The 20,352-nt window shown below is 37.4% G+C and overlaps 1 protein-coding gene across 1 annotated transcript in view; it reads right to left on the bottom strand.

Annotated features, from left to right (window-relative positions):
* LOC150105213 (splicing factor U2AF 50 kDa subunit-like) overlaps window positions 1-15,046 on the bottom strand; it is a 432,010-nt gene extending 416,964 nt beyond the window's left edge. Inside the window, exons 1-2 of the mRNA XM_090395532.1 lie at window positions 14,812-15,046; window positions 5,238-5,355 (exon numbers count right to left, since the gene is read on the bottom strand). Coding sequence (XP_090251658.1) covers window positions 5,238-5,355; window positions 14,812-14,833 — 140 coding nt within the window. The 5' untranslated portion in view covers window positions 14,834-15,046. The remainder of the gene's footprint in view (window positions 1-5,237; window positions 5,356-14,811) is intronic.
* Window positions 15,047-20,352: the final 5,306 nt, after the last annotated feature.

Here is a 20,352-nt window from a genome sequence, read left to right as displayed (position 1 = left end):
AGCCAGTACTAAGGACAAGTAATCGGAATGGGACAGTTAGAATAACACATCAAGATGGGGTGGGACCTCTGCATTTCATGTATACTAATGCCAGGAGTATTAGGAACAAGAAGGATGCATTTTTGGCCTTGGTTGGCTCTTCCTGGCAACAGGTTATTGGCATTAGTGAAACATGGCTGACAGAAGATGATATAGTTAGTGGGATAGAATGTGTAGGTTATAGTGTGTTTAGGAGGGACAGAGAAAATAAAATGGGGGGGGGGAAGAGTGTTATTGATGATAGAAGTTGTATTGCAAGATAGTGAAAAGAGCTCATTTGAGGCTATTTGGTGTGAGATTGACACTGGCAAAACAAAATATACAGTTGGGTGCTGCTATAGACCAGGTGATGATGGAGACAGTATGCATAAACAAATTGATGAAATGAGTGGAAGGAGGGTAATTATCATGGGGGATTTCAACTATGGTAACATTGACTGGAAGGAGGAGAGGACACATGTGAGGAAGCAAATGGATTTTATTCAATTATTAAGGGATAACTATCTGAGATAGCATGAAAATACTAGGGGTTGATCTGGTAATAGCATCTGAGAATTTGACTGTAATGAATATGACCATGTTGCCACCTATTGGTGAGAGTGATCATAAGGTCTTGACCTGGGAGGTGGCTAAAGGTGTGGAATTTTCGATTAAGACAGGGTATATGTGGAATTACTGTGCTGGCAAGTATGACAAGTTTTGGAGATTACTTGGTTCAGTGCCATGGCATGTAAAACTGCAAGGGCTGGATGTCGATAGAGCATGGGAAGTGGTCAAGGAGCATTTACAGAAGGTTATGGCTAATTGTATACCTAGGGTCCGAATAGTAAAACAAGTAGGGGTTAAATGGATGGATAACACCATTAAGCTTGAGCTGCAAAATGAGAAACAACTGGGGAGGGAATTTAAAGAGAAAGGTGACCTGCAGGCACATGAACGGTATAAAGCACAGGCCAGAAGGGTAACGTGTGTGGTAAAAAAAAGCAACAGCGAATTATGAAAGGAAACTAGCTATGCAAGCTAAAGAGAATCCCAAACAGTTCTTTCAATATGCTGCAAGCAAAAAAAAAAAAAAAAAAAAACTGTACACGGCAGGATGATTTTAAGGAATGCCGATGATAAGGAGGTCACTGAATCAGTCGACATAGTGGAATTACTGAGCAAGCACTTTGCAAGAGCATATCATCCAGGTGGTGACATTGAAAAAATGAAGGAACCATTAGTTTATATGGGAATTGTGATGAATATCTATTACAGAACCTTAATGTGAATACATCTGTGGGATTGGATGGTATACCGGCACGGGTCTTACGTGAAGTGGCTAAAGAATTATCAGTGCCCTTGACCGTGTTGTTTAATCTAAGTCTCGGGTCTGGTTTAGTCCCAAAGGTGTGGAAAGAGGGGAAAATAGTTCCACTGCATAAAGGAGGATCCAAGACTACTGTTTTCAAATTACCGACCGATCAGCATATCAGGAGTCGTTGTCAAGGTCTTGGAGAAAGTAGTCAAGGGAAAAATACAGGAATGGGTTGATGAAAATGAGATACTGTACGGGAGACAGCATGGCTTTATGATCTACCCTTTATGAAGGGTAGATCATGCCTCAGTAACTTGCTCAAGTTTTATAACACAGTGACGGCTCAACTGGATAAAGATAATGGGTTTACAGTGATACTGCTGGACCTGGCTAAGGCATTTGACAGGATACCACATGGAATTATAATCCGTAAACTGCAACATATGGAAATGGATATAGGGTTGGTGAGATGGTAGGTTGATGGAGAGATATCAGAGAGTAGTTTATTCAGGAGTAGAGTACAAAAGACGGCCTGTGACTAGTGGTGTGCCGCAGGGTTCTGTTCTTGAACCACTGCTGTTTAATTTGTTCATTAACGATATAGGGAAGGATCTAATAGGAACAGTTCATTTGTTCGCTGATGATGCAAAGTTGGGTAGGGTAATAGTGAATGCACATAATGTCAAAATTTTGCTGGACGATTTGGATAGATTGGAGTTCTGGGCTAAGGAGAATGGATGTCAATTTAATGTGATAAAGTGTAAGGTTATGAATTTTGGGGTGAAAAGATTAGCAGCAGTATACCACATTGGTGGAACTGTACTCCAGGAGATTGATGAGGCCAGGGACTTGGGAGTGTTGGTGGATAGGGAGATGAAGTTTAGGGGGCACATTGCAAAAGTGGCTAAATCAGCTCATCAAATCACTTGGTTACTGAAAAATACTTTAACAAGCAGAGACAAACAAGTTATTGTTCCTCTGTGATGAGCCTTGATAAGACCTCATCTTGACTACTGTGCCCAGATTTGGTCACCTAGGTTTCTTCTTGATTGGGAGGAGGTGGAGAGGATCCAGAGGCGAGTGATCAAGATGATAGCAGGTCTATGGAATGAACCTTATGAGAACAGGTTGAAGATTTGTGGGCTGCAAAAATTGGTTGATAGGCGAAAAAGGGGAGATATGATTGAGACATTCAAATTGCTAAAGAGTTTCTATAGGATTAATTCAGAAGATACTGTTAAGATCAGGATTGGTGGCAGGAGAACTAGGGGACATCAATGGAAGCTGGGCAAGAGTGTGGTTAGCAAGGGTGTTATGAGCTGGGTTCTTTACTTCTAGAGTGGTAAATGGGTGGAATAAGCTGCCAGATTCGGTTGTGGGTGCTATGACAGTGAGTGAGTTCAAGGCAAGGTATGATAGATACTGTGAGAATATTGTATAGTTGTGTGGACATGATGTTTCGGGCCCCCCTCGTTGAATCTAAGGACTCCCTGGAGTCGCCCGTAATAATAATGCTGATGTATTTCTGACTACATGCCTGGTGAGTGTTTTTTACCACCATGCTGTCATCACTGCTTGTTTCATTTAGCAGTTTTTCAAAGTAATTACTCCATACTTCAAGGATATCTTTTTCTCCTGTTTTCATGTCACCTTTATCATCTCTAACTCCTTTTACAGCACTCTTTCCTCCATTCCTAAGCTTCTTCAACAACCTCCAGAATATTTGACCACCTTCTTGATATTTATTTTCCATGTTATTGCCAAAGTCCTCCCACGATTTTTGTTTAGCTGGTTTTACACAGTGTTTAGCTTTTTTACATTTGTCTCTGTATTCTCTAAGAGCACAAGCTGACTTATTTGCCAGGAACGTTTGATATGCTTTCTTATTTTCCTTCACTGCCTCTTTAATTTCCTGTGTCCACCATGGAGTTCTAATTTTTCTATCCTTGCAGACAACTTCACCACATGCCTCTCTAGCTGAATCAATCAGGGTTTTCTTCAAGGCTTGCAATGAATCTCCAAGGTTTGGTTCCTGTTCTCGAACTCTTTCATTTTTTCTTCAATAAGCAGCTCAACTTTTATTCACTTTAAAACTTTCTTACATGTTATTCTTTTCAATATGAAATTCAATTTTATCCTTCTCAAGACTAAATAGTGATCACTTCCAATTCCAAATCCTCTGTACACCTGGTATCCTGCCCCAGGGAGAAAACATCACTATCAATAATAACATAGTCAATGAGACTTTTCTTATTCCTTGCCTCTTCTCTCCATGTGAATTTGTGCACATTTTTATGTTGGAACATGGTGTTAGTAATAACCCGTCCATGTTCTTAGCAGAAATCCAACAGATATTTGCCATTATTATTAGCTTTGCTCTTTTTTCCAAATTTTCCCAAAATATTTTTGTATGTCTCACAATCATTTCCTACTCTGCTATTTAGATCCCCAACAAGGACCAACTTTTCCATTGTGGCAGTTGCTTTTTCTAAAGCCTCAAAAATTCCTCCACTTCGACCTTAGTAGAACCTTCTGTGGGACCATAAGCACAAATAAGTCTCAATGTCCAGTTCCCCATTCTCATATTTGGCCACGTTACTCTACATGAGACTGCCTGCCATTCAAGAAGATTAGCCTTGTATTTTGTGTTGAATACTATGGCTACTCCTTCTTTTCCTTGATTGTCATTGTCTGAATATAACATTTTGTATTTATTCTCAGAAAGATCTCACCAGTTTTTGTCATTTTTGTTTTCACCCGAATTATGTCGATCTGGTACTTATCTAATTCCTCAGCTAGCTCCATTTCTTTGCCATTCAGGCTTCTTATGTTGATAGTACCAATCTTTAACTCAGGTGATGTTGAGTTGGGGTGTGTTTTCAGATTTGTTACAGTAGCTGACTTTTCGCTGTTCATCCTGGTTCCCTGGCGAAAACAACGGGGGCCTGGTTTAACCGGGCGACGCCCCAGCCGGCATGAAATTTTGTCATGTTGTACCATCATTTTTATTTTGGTTTAAGCAATAAGAATACAATTTGGTCGGCTAAATCGCAAATTGCCAGCCCATCTTCGTTCGTTCAGTATCCAGGTAGATACCCAACAGGGTGCACCACGAGGACGTGAGGATTGGACATTAGGTCTGAAGCCCTGGTTGGTTCTCTGCATTCCTTTAAAGGCTATGTGGAGGTCTTCTCTCAGTTATAGTTTTGACCCTCAACCAATATTAAAATAAAATAAAAATTTTTACTATGAAAATCCTAGTAACATAATCAAATAGGGACTAATATCTGTGACTAAATTCCTTTTTCCCATTATAGAATGAATGCAAGAAAAAAATAGAATGAATACTTGAAAACATATATAGCTATATTATTATCTTGTCTCTGTATCCCCAAGCAGTCTTAGTAAATATCTCCACCTCACACACTTCCTGAAAACTTCTCCAGTAATTCTTCCATCGTCTGCTTCCATTTCTTGTCATTCCTTTCTTGTATTATCACATCTTCATCTTTATCCCAATATTGATATACTCCTAACACACACTTGTTCTGAGGCTTACAGCTATTGCAAATGCCGTTTCTCAGCTGTGAATCATCACCAAACTTTGACCATTCTTCATCTTCATAACAACCCATTATCTTGAGAATGTGCACTCTGTCTTGAGTGCACATTCTGACTTCTTCCTATTCACCAGAGCAATCAAATTAGGGGGTCATAACCAAATTTTATGAAAAATCTTAACTACAGAAATATAAACAAAGAGAACATAAAATGTACGCAGTAAAATAAAACGACTAATCAGAATTATGTTTATGGCTTCTCCAGACTATAATGAATTACAATGAAGGATAAATTTTAATAAAATACTGTACTTGAGCAGCAAATATCATAAATTCTCTACCTTCTTTTTTTGTCCCTAGAATGAGAATGTGACCGATGACTTCTACCTCTACTTCGAGAACGAGATCGGGACCTTGAACGATCTCTTCGTTTTTCACGTCGTCTATCTTTATCCCAATCTAAAATTAAAGGGTTAAGATTTATCAGAAAGTAAAATGTAATATTTCTCTCTCTCTCTCTATCATTTTTCACAGAGTATGAAATGATTGTAAAATTATCACTGAGTTTAAGGTTTAAATAGATGAATAAACTGATTAGTGAGAACTATACTGCTGTTGACAGTAATACTTTTAATTTCCATACTTATTAAAACAATGAAATAAATTATTTAACAGCCCTTGGAATTGTTCCCCATCCCAATTATATAATGTAAATAATCATTAATAGTTCACTGTTGAAGCTCTTCATCTGCAGGCTCTTACATCATGAAAGCCAGTAAATGAAATAACATTTTCATTTATTGGGAGAGGTTTAAATAGGTATGAAGTTGCTGCAAAGGTGGAGAGAACTATAAAGAAGAAAGGAGATGTGGCCATACAGGATCCGAAGAGTTTACAAGATCCGAATAGGACAAGTGAGTGAAAATGCAAAATGCTGTAACGTGGTAAAATTTGGTAGGCAAGGATGGGATACAGAATATACACCTGATTGGGAAATTTTGAGCATGTCACAACAGAATATGGCAATGATGAGTACCTTGACATCGAGGAGTAAAGAGATTTCCAAATGAGGATATATTAGAGATAGTAATGAAGATTGATAAGATGGTTTGGATTTGGATCTCTGGAATGTTGAGTATGAAGACAAACTGAGGGAATGTCATTTGCAAAAGTTTCATGAATAGCAGGAGGAGAAGCAATAAGACCAAGACTAAGCTAGTAAATGATAGTATATAATGTAGAAGAGATTTTTCATGGAATGGAGGAAGACAAAGGCAGAATGAGGGACCATTCCTGGAAGTTGTATGAAAAGGGTGTTAGCAAGGGAGTGTTGAGCAGAGTCTTTGCATCGAGAGTGGCTGGAGTGGAATACATTGGAATACATTGCCTGAGAGTGTATTGAATGCACAAACATGAATGAGATTAAGGGATAGTTTGGTGACTCTAGGTGATAGTGGAGTACCTCCCAGAATGTCTTTGGATTCATTGGATATCTAAGAATAATGATGGTTATTAATAATAACTGCAACCAAGTTCAGTTTTTGACAGAGGGATTCTTATTCTAACAAAGTTAAACTAGTAAAGTTTCTCTGAAGACTTGAATTTAATGAAAAGAAATTAAACAAGGAAAAAAATAAATATATTAAAAAAAAAATGATCAAAAAAAGAAAGAAAAAGTAATTTTCTCAGTAGCACAGTTGGAAGAATGATGGAACATTGTGCCCTTCAAATGGAAAAGACCTGCGTTCGATTCTTGTTGTGATGAGAGGAATCTTTATGTGGGCTTTCACAATTGAAGATGAGTTAGCCGATCTCATACAGAGATAGCAGGGTTTTTCATCTCATGTACAGGAAAATTGGCCATGAGAACACAAGCAATTTACAAACAAAAATTCTGTTGATGGTGATGGGTAGCAGAAGGCATTGCTGATAGTAGTGTTGTTGTATGTAGGTAGAGAACTGAGTAGTATAGGAGATAGTGAGATGTGTGTAGTGGAGTAGAATGGAATGCCCTACCATGATGAGTCCTTCACTCTTTGGAGGTGTCACACAATAAGAATTTAAAAAAAAAGGAAACCAAAAAGGATGGAAAACAATTCCACTGAACGTTTCTGATAGGTGATAACATGTACATGAAAATAAGAGAAACAAATACTTTAAGCACCATAATCATTCTTCTTCTTCTTCCTTTTGGTTCTGTCCAATGCTGGACAAAGGTCTCCCCATGATTTTCCAGACTACTCGGTTTTCTGCCTCTTCCATCCATCTCCCTCCTGCAATTTGTTCCAGTTCATCCCTCCACCTTCTTCTCGTTCTTCCTCTTTGTCTTGCTCCATCCATTGGTCTCCACGCTGTTGTTTTTCTAGTCCATCTCCCGTCACTGCATCTGGCAATATGGCCAGCCTATCTCCACTTAGCCTGTTTAATGTATTTTACAATATCCATGACACCTGTTTATACCTGGATAAGATCTCAAACCATAATCATTACTATTTACATATTAGAGAAATTGTCAAAATTTGTTGAAATACAAGTTGAAACACAAAGAAAGCATAGTTAAGATTCCTTTCCTTTACTGTTACATGGTGATTAGCATTCATTTTATATAAATTATGGACTCTACAACCATGCCATAAATAAGTATTTTAATTTCCCAATGTTTCGACCTTCATATTAAGTCATCATCTGGAGTATATACATATATATACAGACAAACTAGCTGAATTACATTTCACACAGTATGCTAAAGAGACAACAATTTGATCAATGGTTATTCTACTGGCATGACCTCTAGTGAAAAGAGAATATTAAAAAAAAAAATTTTTAAAATACAAATATAAATAAAAATTAATTGATTAATTAAAAACTACATCAAAGCTATATTCTATTTAAGATAACATCAGAGAAATATTCTTTCATATAGATAGTTTTCTTACGTAAAGTAACAATGATGTCCTAATTTAACATGCCAATTGTTATATTAGATTTAAGATTCTGGATTACTTAAGGTCGTATTTATAGTTAACTCTTAGGGAGAAAGGTTAGATGGGTAGAAGACCCACTTAATGCTATGCATTAAGGGAAGGGTCTGGTTCCCACTGATGAGACCTCAATAAAGGTCGAAACCGGTCTGGGTAGTGACCCTTCCCTTAATGCATAGCATTATACATATCTGCAAGGACATGTGCTTTGCATTATGGGATACTAAGACAAGTGATGAGAAGTTATACCACCTTTGCTGTGAGTTGCCCCAGTCCTGAAAATACTTCAGGTGCAAACTTTGTTTGCTTACACTTGGATAAAGGATTAAACCAAATATATATCTGGTAGCATATCCAAGTGAAAAAACTTCCATCAACTTATCTCTAATCCAGAGAATTTTAATAATAAGGTGTAACACCTTTTGGCAACTGGTATATGGAAATATGACTTCTCCGTTACTTCCACCTTAGTATCACCACCTCTGGGTCTGGCTCCCACTGATGACACCTCAATGAAGGTCGAAACTGGTCTGGGTAGTGACCCTTCCCCTAATGCATAGTATTATACATATCTGTAAGAGGTGTGTTTTGCATTATGGGATACTAAGGCAAGTGATGAGAAGTTATACCACCTTTGCCAGGAGTTGACTCAGTCCTGAAAATACTTCAGGTGTAAACTTTGTTTGCTTACACTTGGATAAAGGATTAAACCAAACATATAAAAGATACTTTTCACTTAAAGATGAATTCCCTCCCAATATCTCAGCCTTGTTTCAGTTCACAATGGACTCAAGCTATTTTGTTTGGCAAGGAAAATTCTACAAAGAAATAGAGGGTACAGCTGAACTCTTATTTTCACCACTCCTGGCCAATTTCATTATAGAGACATTTGAAATTGTAAATTCTGCCTCATGCAAACCTTGTGTTTGGCTCATGACCCCCACAAGGGTGGGGCTGACAGGGATCTAGCCTGGGGGCCCGGAATTAGGGGCCCGTCTTGTCGAGTCGGCCAGTTAAGTGAGACTAACAAAAGACAAAAAGAAACTTTATAAATATGAATGAATATGTGCCGAGAGGGAATACTAGCTTTTGCAATCATTTCCAACCCATTATCTATCCTTTCAGACTTATGGTTATTCTTCTGAACTTCCCATTCGAAAGGATTTACTTCAGTTTTCGTTTGTCCGTCTCGCTTTCTCCTTCAACACTGAACACAAAGGCTTGAAAAAATATTTCAGTTCTTATAAAGGTATGCTAATGACAATGTTTTGGCACAAAATATTAGCAAATATTGACAATAAGAACATTAGTATACAAAGTAAAGGAATATCTCGAGGTTGAGTCCACACTTATAAGAGAATTAGTGCAAGAGATACAACACTTACGTAACTTGTGGGAAAGTGTTGTGCAAGAAGCAAAAGTAGTTGCTGAAGCAATCAGTGTGCAACCTCAATTTTGCAAAAATCGAGAAACTACTGTAGAACTTGAACAAGATTTCAAAATTTTCGTAATTTATCCAGTATCGTAGCAAATTTCATGATGAATGATTTAAAAACAAAGTTTGAAGCAGCAGATAATATATGTGAATTATTCTCACCTATTTTAAATTTCCACAACTTAAATGATGGTCAACTTATCGCAAAAGCAACAAAACTTGTGCAAAAGATCTGTTAGAAGAGTTATTTGAAATTCTTCACCTTAAAAGTATTCATAAAATAGTTTTTGGCACAGAAACAAGTCTAGTGAGACTTCTGAACACAATTTATGACAAAAACCTGCAAGGTATATTTGCTAATACCTGCCTCGCCATTAAACTATTTTGCACAATACCGGTTACTGTTTCTTCAGCTGAGAGATCATTCAGCAGACTGGCTAATTCATTGAAAACATGGCAAAGAAGCACAACTAGCCAAGAACGACTTAATCACCTAACAATTTTGTGCATTGAAAATGAATGATTTGGCTAAGCAAGTTGATTTTACTGACATTATTGATAAATTTGCATCGACAAAAGCTAGAAAATATACTTTGAAGTAATTTTGAATATTATTATTAGCTTGTATTATGTACATGTTGGTTTTTAAAATAAATATTACTTTTGTGTTATCATTTAAACTAACTGATCCTAAACCATGTAGACTGTATAGTAATGCGTTGTCCTTAACCTGAGTGACAGGTAGGGGGCCGGCCAAAAATCCTGGCCTTGGGGCCCACTTCAGGACGTGGAGGCCATGGTTTGGCTATGCAATGCAGACAATGTATTTTCCATTTGCCGACATGGACCAGACACAATAAATGCATTTTTTTAACACGTTTGAATGGCCAACATTCGAGGGTCCAATTCGTTTTAGAAGAAGAAAACAACTACAGTCTGTCCTTCCTAGATACCTTAATTATGCACCAACTAGATTCCTTGGCATTCGCTCTAGAGAAAACCAACATATACAGGCAGATACATCCAAGAAGTCACCCCCCCCCTCCCAACAGAACAGCATCACAAAAACTAAAGCTAACAGAATAAAACTAATTTGCTCTAATGATAATACCCTCTCTGATGAACTTGAATTTAACCACATACTTTATTTTCTTAGCAGAGGCTAAGGTCTTCACCAGATAAAAAAAAAAAATACACTGGTTTAGGTTAAGTTTCAAATGAATGACTAATAAAAAAAATAAAAAAAACCTTGCTGATGCTAAATGTTTTTTTAATGATTAAAAAAAAAAAAGGACTGGTATCCTGGTTACTGAGATGATGCAGATACAGTGGAGAGAGAGAGAGTGCAAAGGAGAGTGCGAACAATGATATCAAGACTGTGAAATGTATATATGTGCACAGATCGATAATTTGTGGTCTGCACACACTAGCAAACAGGAGAAAGAGGGTGATATGATAGAAATTATAAATTCTAATTTACGAATATTTACGAATTAAATAGTCATTACTGTGGTTAGTACGTGTGCTTTTTAGTGATAGAATTCTAAAAGGATCATATAGTATACCAGAAGACAGAATTTTTAATTTTATAGAAGCTGAGAATGAATATAATCAAGAAAGGGGTGAAAGCTGGATTTTTCTCTCATACAGCAATGCATAATTAGAATGGACAATGTTTCAAGGTAGTATGCATAGGTAATATGAATAAATTCAAGATTAAGTATGACAGCTGGTTCAGTTGATATTAGTCCCTCGGTACTGTCCCGAATGGATAGGGCTGTTCGCATTGCCATTAGATCATGGCTCCAATTACCACCAGACACTCCAATAGCGTATTTCCATGCTCAGGTAAAGGATGGCAGGCTTGGGGGGTCCCATCACTAAGGTGGTTGATTCCACAGCTCCGCTTATCTAGAATAGAAAAACTTGCAGCTTCATCCTCTCCTATCTGTAGAGAGGCTTTTCATAGCCCTAGTATCCAAGAGAACTTTAGATGAGTGAAGGGGTGGACCCAGTATCAGGGCACCCAGATTGAGGTAGCAAGAGATGAGTATAAGAGATGGGCATCTTTGCTTTACAGTTCTGTAGATGCTGCCTCTTTAGTAGAGTCACACTTGGTACCCCCACAAAATCAGTAGGTATGTGACAGGACTAGATTACTTCCAGGATTTGAGTTTATTGATTTAATAAGGACCAGAATAAATGCCTTGTCCACTAGGTCCCACACAGCCCGATGGGACAGTGAAGACATTAGCTGTTGGGTTACAGTGAGACTTTGTCTCATATTTCCCAATACAGTTTCTGGACACATGGTGTCCATGTGCAGAGATATGATGCTGTGGTCTCCATATTGGCTAATCATTTTAAGAACAAAAGTTGGGAGACCACAGTTGAACCACACTATTGAACAACTTCTGGTGTTAGAAAGCCAGATATAATAATGAGGAGAGATGGTGGTGTTTGGGTGATTGATGTTCAGGTAGTAAGTACTGGGAGCTCACTTACCTATTGCCATAAGAGCAAGGTTCAGTATTATGAGTGAAATGCTGAACTTGCCAGACAAATAGAAGAGGAGTCTGGGGTGGCTCCTCGTTTTACCAGCACCACCATCTCTATGAACGGCATGTGGATGCCACTAGCTATAGAGACTTCTTTACTTGGTTTATCCAAAAGTGATGTTAAAGTTATTTCTTTGAGGGCCCTGCAGGGTACACTAGTGGCCTGGAGTTACCATCAGTGCATGACAAATAGGATACCAAGGACTGGTGTTGTGTAATACCCTTGTAATCCTTTTTATTTAAAGGCTTCAGCCTTTTTAAGTCCTTTTAGACGTTATGTAAGAGTAGTACTGCTCTATCAGTACGAAGTATAATAAAATTAAGTATGACAGCTGGTTTAGTTGATATTAGCCCCACTTGTTGAGTCTGACACCCTGGACGTGTTTAGCTTCCAGATAAGGATTTAGTTTACTAGACCCTTGACATGTCTAACCCACATTACTAATGCCAGCTAGATTTTAATCTCCCTGATGGGAGGAGATACTAAGAAAACAAAATAGCCCATTTACAAAAATAGCTAAAAATAATCATTTTAAAAATACACTTTTACAACCTGAGCAAACATGGTTTAAACATAATAATGTAGACAACTTATGCTCAGATTCAGCATATAATAGAAAAATCTTTACTTGATTCCAGTGGATATAAAATATTACTTTGTTTTGACAAAGTTTTAAAAGGCTACTGTGATACAATCACTGATGAAACTAATTATTCTCATTTAAATGGCCTTCTTTCCGTTGTCTGCGCATATCAAGCACAATATGGTGCTACACATAAATGGCCACCTACCAGTTGGGATTTGCTGTTCTTCAGCCAACCTGAAGATTAAAAAGTGTATGGCAACTTCATGAAGTGAATGGAAGGCATAATTATTATTATCATTAGGTGCCTCCATAGAGTCAAAAAATTCATTGCGGGAGACCCAACATTGACATACTAACTATTATTCACACAATACCTGTCATACTTCCCCTTAAACTCATTCACAGACGAAGCATTCACAACCACCTCTGGCAACGCATTCCACCCATTTACAACCCTCCAAGCAAAAAATCTAGTCCTAATACCCTTGTTAACCAAACTCTTGCACAATCTCCAAGGATGACCTCTCATTTTCTTCCTTCCTGCACTGGTCTTAAAAAGTTATCAGTATCAATCCTATAAAACCCTTTTAATAATTTATATGTCTCTATCATATCTCCTCGCCTATGTCTATCAACTAGTTTTTGAAGCCTTCAATCTATCCTCGTAGGAGACATCCCACAGGCCTGCAACAATTTGCATAACCCGCCTCTGAATCCTCTCCACCATTTCCTCATCACCAAGAAATCCAAGTGACCAGATCTGTGCACAATAGTCCAAATGAGGTCTTATAATGCCTTATAAAGTGGGACAATCACTTCCTTATCCCTGCTTGTCAGTGTGTTCTTCAATAACCATGTAATTTGATGTGAAGTTTTGGCAACCCTTGCAATATGCCCTCGAAACTTAGTTCTCTGTCCACAATAACTCCCATGTCCCTAGCCTCATCAACTTCTTGAAGTTCAATTCCATTAATATAGTAAACAGTATGTCATCTCATCCTTCCGAAGTGCTTCACCTTACACTTGGCCATGTTAAACTGGCAGCCATTTAGTTTAGACCAAATCGTCAGCCTATTTAAGTCATCCTGCAAGATATCCACATCATCTGAATTGACTATCACTATTCCCAGTTTTGCATAATCAGCAAACAAGTGGATATTTCCTTTCAAAGTATTCCCAATATCATTGATGTACAAATTAAATAATAGAGGGCCAAGTACTGAGCCCTGAGGCACACCACTGGTCACCTGCCTTCTACTGGACTCTGCTCCACCATAAACCACTCTTTGATATCTGTCCACTAGCCACCCTCTAATCCAAATCACTAGCCTTGGATCCATACCCATTTGCTCCAATTTATGCAACAGAGTCCCATGTGGAATCTTGTCAAATGCATTTGCAAAGTCCAGCAGGATCATTGAATAAGAATTTCCTTTATCCAACTCCATTGTTACTTCATTATAGAAAGTGAGCAAATTACTAAGGCAAGATCTACCCTTCACAAAACCATGTTGACCCTTATAAAATATCATATTGCTGTCTGCCCAATCCTGAATTCTAATTTTTATCAATTTCTCCAAAACCTTAACCACCACTCCCAAAATATACTGATTGGTCTATAATTTGCTACCTCAGTCCTGGAGCCTCCCTTATGCAGTGGAATAATTTTCCCCTCAATTGGAACTTTACCAGAACTGAGGCTTAAATATGACTTTAAAAAGTGTTGATGGTAAGGAAATTACAGAAGCTAACCAAATAGTTGAGTTGCTTAGTGATCATTTTGCAAAAGTGTACCATCTTGGTTGTGATATTGCAGTGCAGAATGTGTCATTGACTGATGAGAGTCTAGTGATAGAAGTATTTGAGGTGCTTAATATATTACAGACCTGCCATTGGGTTAGATGGCATTTAATGCACTTTCATTTTTTATAAAATTCAGCCAGTGGGGGAGAGGGAAGAAAAAAAAATCTCCATGCGAAGAATATTTCGGGTACGAAAATGCAAAATTAACAAATTTACACAGCCGCCTCTAATGTAACTAAGCATTAGGTTATTTTTTTTTATCGGAAATCTGGTCCCAACATATACTGCGAAATCTTTTCTCAGAAGGTCATGTAAGTATGTGTAATAAAATATGCATGGTTTAGTACTGTCAGAAACCTTTTATCATTTGTGCATTCTAAGTTTATAATTATGCGCTCATCTGCTATCCTGTTGTACCGGTATAATATATTTTTGAATGAACTCCAGAGAACGTAACCATAGTTACATCCAGTGCAAAAATTATAACCTTCTCTCTGGCATATCATATAAAAATAAACATAATAACAGCATAATTATACCGCAATTCTCACCTTTATCTCTTTCTTCTCCCATACGCTTTGGTTTGCATAAAATATGTCCAAGAGCACAGTTAATAGATATATGTTATGAGTGCATAAATAATTATCTGTGTTTTAAAAGAGCACGTATTAGGCAATAAACATTCCATTTAAATGTCAGCATTCATTAATATTGACGACTATTTACGACCGCAAACGCAGTGATGCTCATTACCAACATTCTGGAATGGAAATAATACAACTAACAGCCAGCTGCCATTGTATTCCCATACACTAACGATTTGTTTATTACGAATAGAGGTCGCCATCAATGTTAATATTAACTTTCTCGCTGCGCTGATAATATGACATATATATCTATGACACGAGAATAGCAAAGATTACACACACACACACACACCTACAAAATCAAAACTTGTCAAATAACTCACAAATCGTAAGTATGTTACAACTATTTCAAAAATAATATCTGTTTCTATGGGAGGAAGAAAATCACGTATGGGTTTTTCACAAAGCAAGAAAATATATGAGTTTATTTTCTCAAATATATTTATTTTAACAATGATCACATATTATATTATTTTATTTGTAAATACAGGGTGGTCCAAAAGTTCCTAAGTGATTTTAAAAATCAATTACTCTTTTTCGAGACTTTTTAGGCTTTTTTTTTTTTCAGATTGTAAAATTTATGATGAAGAGGGTCACTTTTAACCAGAGAACGAACACCATGCAGTTTTACTTTTAAAATAATCATTCAGTATTATATAAATCAAGTGGATATTACATCCAGCATTATTTCAAAGCCAAATGTAGAAACTATGAAAGTGTCATATGAAATTTGACAAGAGGCTTAAATATGACTGGCTATAGACCTAAAAATGAACTGTTGTGTTTGTTTACAAACGCCAGAAGTATCAGAAATAAAGGGGATGAAATGATTTCAGTGATTGAGTTTATTCGCCCCCAAATCATTGGAATAAGTGAAACATGGTTGAATGAAGATTATATCGTAATGGGAATAGACATGGAATGAAGATAGAAAGGGCAGGAGGGGGGGGGGGCACTGCTGATGACAGCAGGGGAATTAGGTCCACATAAGGTAGACATGAAAGGGGGAAATAGTGGCAATGGTTATGATGCAGTGTGGTGTAACGTGGAGGTTAAGCGGAAGACATTCTTAGTTGGATGTTGCTATAGGTCTGGGAATCTGGAAGGTGGTGATGAAGAAATGTATAAACAACTTGGATTAGTGAACAAACGAAGGGTAATTATTATGGGTGATTTTAATTATAGCGGTATAGATGAATGAAGAGATAGCATTTGGGAATAAGGAAAGTGAATTTCTCGAGTTCTTGAGAGAAAACTATCTCAGGCAGCACGTAAAGGAAGGCACACGAGGATCAAGAGTTCTAGATCTGATCATTTCATCAGATTATGTAATTGTTAGAGGGGTTTCACATTTTCCTCCAGTTGGTGAGAGTGATTATGAAGTAATCACCTGTATTGTGGCTAATCATATGCAGGCTATTGCGAGGAAAGGATATATGTGGAATTATAAGGCTGGTGATTATGACAAGCTTAGGAGACAACTTCGAGATACAACATGGAACGAAGAGTTGAGCGGTAAGGAAATAAATGCTGCTTGGGAATGCTACATAACAGTATCAATGTACGAATGTATCCCAAAGGCCAAAAGGCTGATAAGGTAGGTGTGAAATAGATGAATGTGGAGCTTAAGCATGACATCTGGAAAAAGAAAGTACTTTGGAGGAAGTACAAGATGAATAATGGTATCAGTCACATGAAGAATATAAAGAACAAGCCAGGATAGTGTCTCAGTAAGGAAAACAAAATAAGAGTATGAGCAGAAATTGGCAAATCAGGCAAAGAAAAACCCTAGAGAGTTTTTAAATATGTGGCAAGTAAAAAGGAAGAATGATCATGGAAAGATGAAGTTAAGGGATGAAATTGGTAGAATGGTAACTACTGCAGAAGACATTGTTAAGGTATTCAGTGATCAATTTATAAGTGTTTCATCCTGATCAGAGTGGAATCATTATTAACTTAAGTGTAGAGAACATAGGAGAGGATAGCTTAATTGTGAGTGAGCAGGAGGTATTTGAGGAAATAAATAACCTTGATATTAATAAGGCGATAGGATTTGATGACATATCACCACGCATCTTAAGGGAATGTTCCAGGGAACTGGCAGTAGCATTGGCATGCCTGTTTAATAAGTGTTTTACAACAGCACAGGTTTCAAGGGAGTGGAAGGAGGATAAAATTGTTCCACTGCATAAAGGCACTGATAAGGCTCTAACTTCAAATTATAGGCTGGTCTGTATATCTGGAGTTGTGGTGAAGGTCCTGGAGAGATTGGTGAGAAGTAGGATACAGAAATGGGTTGATATAGTTCTCCCACTGATTAGAGGTCCTTCGACACTTGTGCGCATGTCAGAAAAAGGAGAATCTATTCCGATAATAGGGTAATCAATCTGTCTTCTGGGATGTGTTTGTTTATTATTACAGGTCGGAAAATTTAGCTTTTCTTTTACGAACATTGCTGTTTTTAAAGTGTAACTATTTTGCTCGTATAACAGTTGGAAAAGTGTATGTAGAGTATTAACAAAATTAAAAAAGGTAAAGCATAAAACAAAAATTTAACTGAGTTTATTTTTAAGAACGTTTTCTATAAAATGAAAATAATTATACAGAAAAACAGAAAATTTTTCAAATGAACTTAGATATTATAAACTTACAGTTGAGAGAACTGAGATGCTTTAATATCCTAAACCGATTAATTATTTATGACTTGTTGTGACTTTTAATAAACCCAGGGGAAAAAAGGTTGGAAAAAATACCATTATTAAATCATTTTAATTATTATTATTATTATTATTATTATTATTATTATTATTCCTGACACCTCCAAGGAGTACGAAGACTTATCGCGGGAGGACACCTACAACTGATACAACTGTCTCAACCACTACACCGAACCTCTACTACGAATCATCTCCAACAACGCCATCTACCGCCCACCACCACCACAACTAGTATTCTATGTCTGTAAATTGTGTGTGTTCTGAAGGGCCGATTTGTCTGTATGCGGGATGAAAAACCCGAGTTTCCGGGAGAAAAAAAAACCCTGCTACCTCTGTATGAGATCGGCTAACTCACCTTCGATTGAAAATCGTCCAGATAAAGATTCCTCCCATCTCGACAAGAATCGAACTTAGGCTTATTCCAGTCGAAGGGCGCAATGTACCGTCGTTCGTCCAATTGCGCTACGGAAGCCCTTCATAGTCATCTGAATAGTAATCTTCAGAGTCATCTGAATCGGTGTCTGAATCGCCATCACTTTCACTTAAACTGATCACCAAAGGTTCGCATAATTCTTCGATAATTCCTTCTCTGTCCCAATACATATTTTCCAATGAGGTGACATGAAAGCAATACTTTCCCCAGTTTTGAACTGTAATACTTTCAATCGCCTGTTCTGAAAGCTTAAAAAGTTTCGACATGTCAATATCTCCAGTTACGTTGCGATGGCGAATGAAACTTTTCACTTCTGCCCAAACATACTCAATAGCATTAATATCGCAATGATATGGTGGTAGCCTCAAACCTAGAAATCCATGCTCTTTGAGCATCGTGTCGAATGTAAATAGTTTAGTTGTGGGCGAGTTTCTTTTGACCAAATTAAGCAATTCAATTTTTCGCATATCTGGGGAATGTTATTTGCAGAGAGCCAATCCATAAGAACTTCTTCTTATTAGACCAATTTGGAACTTCGTTTATTCGAATAGAGTGATATGAAGCGTTATCAATTATAACAACAGCATTTTTAGGAAGTTTTGGAATCTGTTTTTGTTTTACTTTTCGAAGATCGTAGAATTCGTTTGCCTATTGCAATTGGCTTTGTATAGTAAGTTTGAATTCGGTAAAAAAACCCATTTCTCCACCCGCACACAAAATTATTATGCGCCACGAGGCATTTCCGCTTTATAGCACTCCACATTCTTCTTTAGACTGCCAACATTTTCCATAAGTTAAATTACTATCAATCCAAGTTTTATCTAGATACACAATCGGTCTTTTCTCCTCCCTGAAACGTCTTATTGCTCTCAAATACTGCGTTCTACATAAAACAATGTCACTTCGCTCCATGATAAGTTTCCTTTTATTCTGGGACTTTTTAAAACAAAATCCGATTTCATGAAGTATTTTCCTTAAAGTTTTAACGTTTCTCCTTTCCAAGGAAAATTAGTTTTTTCTTTAAGCACAGGAATCAATTTCGGAACAGTTGGCACTTTTTTCTCGACCACGTAAAATTCGTGAATAGTTCTTCTTATAACGTCTACATCAAAATCATTCAAAGCTACGGTTTCGATGGTTTTCTTTACTCTGGCGTTTTTTTTTTTAGGACATTTAAATTTTGGCTTATCTTCACCTTTTGATTCCCTACGAATTCTTTTAACAATCGACCCCGATACGCCCGCAATTACACTTGCACGTTTATGACTTGAGAAAGGAGAACAAGGGGGCGATTCTTTTTTCGCAGAATGTCAGCACATTATTCAATATTCTTTTGTAAGAGCTACTGAAATGTTTAACAACAGAACTTGTTGACTGTACTGGATCCATCATACAAATTGATAATAAAAAATAATACAAAAAAGCGACAACAAAAATCAAGCTAGTACTAGTACAGCGACAGACAAGAAAGCACGTGATTTCGTATGTTGGCGACCAATTCGTACATCCTTCATTTCTTTATCCTCTTCAGCATGAATCAACTATTCTTGGCAAAATGCCAAGCAGAGATCTACAAACTGTGGGCGAACTACAACAGCAGTATTCACTGTGGTTATCAGCAAGGGTTTGTTAAGGTACTTATGTACTATAAATACCTTGGACAGAGGAGATGCATATACAGTGGTGTACTTGGATTTTGCAAAGGCTTTTGATAGACTGCCACATGAAAAGCACTTAAATAAATTGAAACAGATGGGATTGGATAACAGAGTTCTGTGTTGGATCAGTGACTGGCTGTCAGATAGGTTTCAGAAAGTTGTATATGGGGGTGCAGTATCTCGAAAGAGAAAGGTCACCAATGGTGTGCCAGAGGGGTCAGTTTTGGAGCCATTGTTGATCAATTTGTATGTTAATGATATTAGGTTGGGTTTAACTATTGATATCCAGCTGTTTGCGGATGATGCAAAACTGGGTGGAGCAATGCACAGTCAGACTGATGTTAATGCCTTACAAGAGGATTTGAATAGACTGCATGAATGGGCAGGTAAGTAGAACTATCAGTTCAATGTTGCCAAGTGTAAGGTTTGAGATTTGGTAAGCAACGATGGGATGCAAAGTATACACACGGTGGGAAACTTTAACAGAAGTAGAGGAGATGAGAGATCTAGGAGTGATATTGGACAAGGACCTGAAATTCAGGGGCCACATTGCACAATTTGTGAAGACATCACGTCAAATAATAGCAATGATGCAGAGAAGCCTGACATGCAGAAATAGAGAGGTTATGATTCCATT

The sequence above is a fragment of the Typopeltis vanoorti genome, chromosome 7 (assembly GCF_054136105.1).
Source record: "Typopeltis vanoorti isolate ZY-2024b chromosome 7, IOZ_Tvanoo_1.0, whole genome shotgun sequence".
NCBI lineage: Eukaryota > Metazoa > Arthropoda > Arachnida > Uropygi > Thelyphonidae > Typopeltis > Typopeltis vanoorti.
This window is presented reverse-complemented; position numbering and strand designations above follow the sequence as displayed.